The following is a 3,652-nucleotide window of genomic DNA, read 5'->3' as shown; positions in this document are numbered from 1 at the left end:
TGCATCTGTCCAAAGGGGACATTTTTCTAATTTTCGTGAAGGTACCAGATAGACCAGTTGCCCCCTGCCTCAAAGGATATGGTTTGTTTTTGTTGATCTTAATTCTGTAAGATTATAGACTATAGTTCTATAAGATTATTTTTATAGAGTTATAAAAATGAGTCAGTCATCCTAACTTTAGTTTTTCCTTTTCTCAGGTTTTCTTACAGAGACTGGAAAAACCAGAGCAAGTACTATTTTTTCTACAGGAACTGAATCTGCCTTCCAAGTTACACAAATCAGAATTATGGTAATTCTCATGCTACCTTCTTTAAGCAATGTTACTACCCTTTAAAAAAAAAAAATAGTAATAGTATTATATTCAGAGGTCCCTGTCATTGGTTTTTCATTGAACATTTAATGATTATTTACTCTTTGTTAGGCCTGTAGCAGAGGGTAGGGACACAAAGATGGATAGATTATTAAGTCTGTGAATGGTATAAATACAAGGATTGAGAAAGTTAAGGAACATTTCTTGGGAAGCCCCTTGCTTTTCCAAGACTTAATTTACTTGAAATATTGTTTCATTGGTTTGATTTTGCTTTATGCTATTTGAATATAACCATATTATTTGGAAACAAAATAACCACAGAACTTAGGTCCCTTTGATATACTTTGTCCTGGTTTTTGTTTGTAGGTTCGACGTGGTGGCATTGGTGCCCAGTGTGGATTGGTATTTGCCTATAATTCCTCTTCTGATAAATTTCATGCAGAAGAACACTTCAAAAGGTTTGAAAAATATGACAAATGGAAGCTTCAAGAGTTTAGGCAATTTGTAAAAAGAAGGTAAGGACAGAACAAAAAATCTTTTCAGTTAATAAGAATATATCCATTCTCGGCGAATTGTGCTTCCTTGTCTTTATAGAAAAAGTGCCACTAAGTGGCCATAAACATTCATTGCTTTCTAGCAGCATATTGAAGATGCGTGTGTCAACTTATTCATAGCCTGTAACTTGGTCCCTTCTGTGACCAAGAATGCATATCTTCAAAATGGCTAGGTAATGATACATTACGTTACATGCTTGCATTGTGGGCAACCCCAGGTCTTCAGTCTTATCCAGCCACTGGGAAATTTATCCCTGCCCAACCTCTCTCCTCCCATTCCTGCTTTTATCAAAAATATTTATTAAGCACCTACTATGTGCCAGGCCTGCTGCTAGGCACTGAAGGTACTGTAATGAGGCAATTGGCATAGCCCTGCTTTATAGAGCCTGTTGTTTAGCTCAGAGGACAGACAATAAATCCTGCAGTGGCCACAGTGTTACGAGTGCTGTGTAGGAGAGAAGGCACTGTGGGAGCACACAGCAGATCACCTTGCCTGATCAGGGAAGACTTCCTGGAGCAAGTGTTGTTATGTCGTTTATGAAGGGTGAGTTAGAGTTGATTAACCACTTAAAGAAATGGAAGAAAATGTCCAAGCACAGAGGGGGCAGGTATGAGGGCCCAGAAGTGAAGTACGGCACATCCAAGGAACTGACAAGTCCCGTGTTGCTGAGGTGTGCTATGAGGTGGTGAGTGGTGAGAAATGAAGATGGAGAGCTGGGCAAGGGCCAGATCATTAAGGGTCTTTTTGCCTCTGTCTCAGGGTTTAGACTACCCTTAAAGCATTGTGTGTGGGAGTGGGGAGCAGGGAGTGGGGTAGAGTATGTTCCTGAGGAGTTTCAAGATGAGCAAGGAGATCAAATGTGTGTTTTAGAAATACTGCCCTGGATCATGCCATGTGTAGCATGGATAAGAGGAGAGCAAGGCTAGAGGCAGGTGGGGCGAGAGGAGGCCTGTCACCCAGGAGGCCAAGAGGGTGGGCGATCTTGACTAGAGCAGCAGCAGCAGTGATGGTGAAGTGTGGACTGACTACCTTCTAAGTAGCAGGTAGAAGCAGCAGGCCCTCGGGGCTGACTGAGAGGGAACAAGCTTAGGCAGCAGTGAGTCCTGGCTTTGGCTTGGACAGGTGGGGAAACCGGTAGTGCCTTTCTCTGGGATGGAAAATAGCCCAGGGAAAAACAGGTTTATGGGGAAGATGATGAACTCAGTTTTGGTCCTATCGAATTTGAAGTTCTAGGAAGTCTTTGAAATGTCCAATGCCAGTTGGATAAACAGATCAGGAGCCTGAAAGAGAAGTCTGTGCTGATGGGTGCGGATATGAGAGATATTTAAATGATAATTTAAAATATGGAAATAGAAGAGATTGTTTTAGAAGAGTGTGTGAACTGGGAAGAGAAGGGAACTTAGGTCAACGTGATGAGAGGCATCAGCGCTTAAGAGGCAATGGAAGAAAACTCAGGAGAACCAGGGCTATATCCTCATGAAGCCAAGGGAAAATAACGTTTAAAGAAGTAGGGAATGGGCAGCAGTGTCAGGTGTCAGAAGTCAGTAAGGTAAAGTCTAGAAGTGGATCTATTGTATGTAGCCACAGAGGTCACTGGTGACGTTGCCTCCCTTATTGCTACTAGGAGTTACAGCTCATGGAGCCGAACCCTTGCCTTGCCACTTACCCTCCTGCAGATTGCAGGTAATGGAGTGCTGAAGTTATGGAACCCTGTAAACGTCATTCAGGACAGTGCTGCTTAAGCTTTAATATGCACGCGAATCACAGTGTGAAAATGCAGATTCTGATTCAGTAGTTCCGGGTGGGGCCTGGGACTTTTATTTCTGACAGTCTCCCAGGTGACTCTGATGCTGCTGGAATTCCTTTGGCAACATCCTTGACAAATGGTCATTCGGCCTCTCTAGAATACTCTTTTTTTTTTTTTTTTTTGGCGGTTTAGTTGACAAATTTTACTTGTTCCTTGCCTACTTACAGTTTACAGGGGTGCAAACCTTGCGCCACTGCCCCTGGCCCTCATTACTGCTGGGTGCTCGCTTTCCCCACCTCAGCTCCGGAGACGTGATGGTCTTTGGCCCTAGAGGTCTCGGCCAGCCAGTCCTCCATCCTGTCCTCGTTCTCCGGCACCACCGGCAGTCGGTGCTGGGTTTTGGCCCCCAGCTTGTGCTCAGGCAGGTGGTCGGGCCTCGAGCCCGGCCGGGTATCCAGCTTGTACTCGGCCCGGTACTTGCCCTCCCCCTCCCTCTCGAAGGAGGCAGAAGACATGGCCTTGGGCTCGGGGGGCTGCAGCCACGAGTGGCTGAGGATCTCGTCGATGTGCAGCCGCCAGTTGACGTCGGGCTGGAGCATGCGGTAGATGAGGTCCTTGCACTCGCCCGTCAGGTTCTTGGAGCGCGGGAAGTCCACGCGATGCTCCTTCTGGATGCGCAGCATCTTCCTGATGTTAGAGTCATCGTAGGACATGGAGCCACAGACCATTATGTAGAGGATCACGCCCAGGCTCCAGATGTCGTACGCCTTGGGCTAGTAGGGGATGCCCTGCAGCACCTCGGGGGCCTCGTACGCCGCCGACCCGCAGAAGGTCTTGCTGAGGATGATGCGGCCGCTGCCGTCCCGCAGGCAGCGTTTGGAGAAGCCGAAGTCGGACAGCTTGATGTTGAAGTCCTTGTCAAGGAGAAGGTTCTCACACTTCAGGTCGCGGTGGACAACATTCATGTCGTGGCAGTACTTGACCGCCGAGGAGAGCTGGCGGAACATCTTGCGCGCCACGTCCTCGTGCAGGGCTCCCCG

At 46.9% G+C, this 3,652-nt stretch overlaps 3 protein-coding genes across 3 annotated transcripts in view; 1 reads left to right on the top strand and 2 right to left on the bottom strand.

Moving 5' to 3' along the window:
• The window catches only part of ZZEF1 (zinc finger, ZZ-type with EF-hand domain 1), a 149,480-nt gene that overhangs the window by 47,759 nt on the left and 98,069 nt on the right, over window positions 1-3,652 (top strand). The window contains exons 10-13 of the mRNA XM_012652560.1: window positions 198-289; window positions 677-825; window positions 2,914-3,062; window positions 3,441-3,637. Coding sequence (XP_012508014.1) covers window positions 198-289; window positions 677-825; window positions 2,914-3,062; window positions 3,441-3,637 — 587 coding nt within the window. The remainder of the gene's footprint in view (window positions 1-197; window positions 290-676; window positions 826-2,913; window positions 3,063-3,440; window positions 3,638-3,652) is intronic.
• On the bottom strand, window positions 2,867-3,644 carry LOC105817010 (testis-specific serine/threonine-protein kinase 2-like). Its single transcript, XM_012652618.1, has one exon. The coding sequence runs from the start codon at window positions 3,338-3,340 to the stop codon at window positions 2,882-2,884; it is 459 nt and encodes a 152-aa protein (XP_012508072.1). The 5' UTR covers window positions 3,341-3,644; the 3' UTR covers window positions 2,867-2,881.
• LOC105817011 (testis-specific serine/threonine-protein kinase 2-like) lies at window positions 2,892-3,644 on the bottom strand. Its single transcript, XM_012652619.1, has one exon. The coding sequence runs from the start codon at window positions 3,617-3,619 to the stop codon at window positions 3,386-3,388; it is 234 nt and encodes a 77-aa protein (XP_012508073.1). The 5' UTR covers window positions 3,620-3,644; the 3' UTR covers window positions 2,892-3,385.

This window comes from Propithecus coquereli, unplaced genomic scaffold, assembly GCF_000956105.1.
Source record: "Propithecus coquereli isolate 6110/MARCELLA unplaced genomic scaffold, Pcoq_1.0 Scaffold390, whole genome shotgun sequence".
NCBI classification, from domain to species: domain Eukaryota; kingdom Metazoa; phylum Chordata; class Mammalia; order Primates; family Indriidae; genus Propithecus; species Propithecus coquereli.
Note: the sequence above shows the minus strand (reverse complement) of the source record. Positions and strands in the feature narration are given on the sequence as shown.

Bases quoted from the DNA above. Each gene is read 5' to 3' on its own strand.
- LOC105817010 (XM_012652618.1), bottom strand. From the start codon at position 3,340: ATGGTCTGTGGCTCCATGTCCTACGATGACTCTAACATCAGGAAGATG.
- LOC105817011 (XM_012652619.1), bottom strand. From the start codon at position 3,619: ATGTTCCGCCAGCTCTCCTCGGCGGTCAAGTACTGCCACGACATGAAT.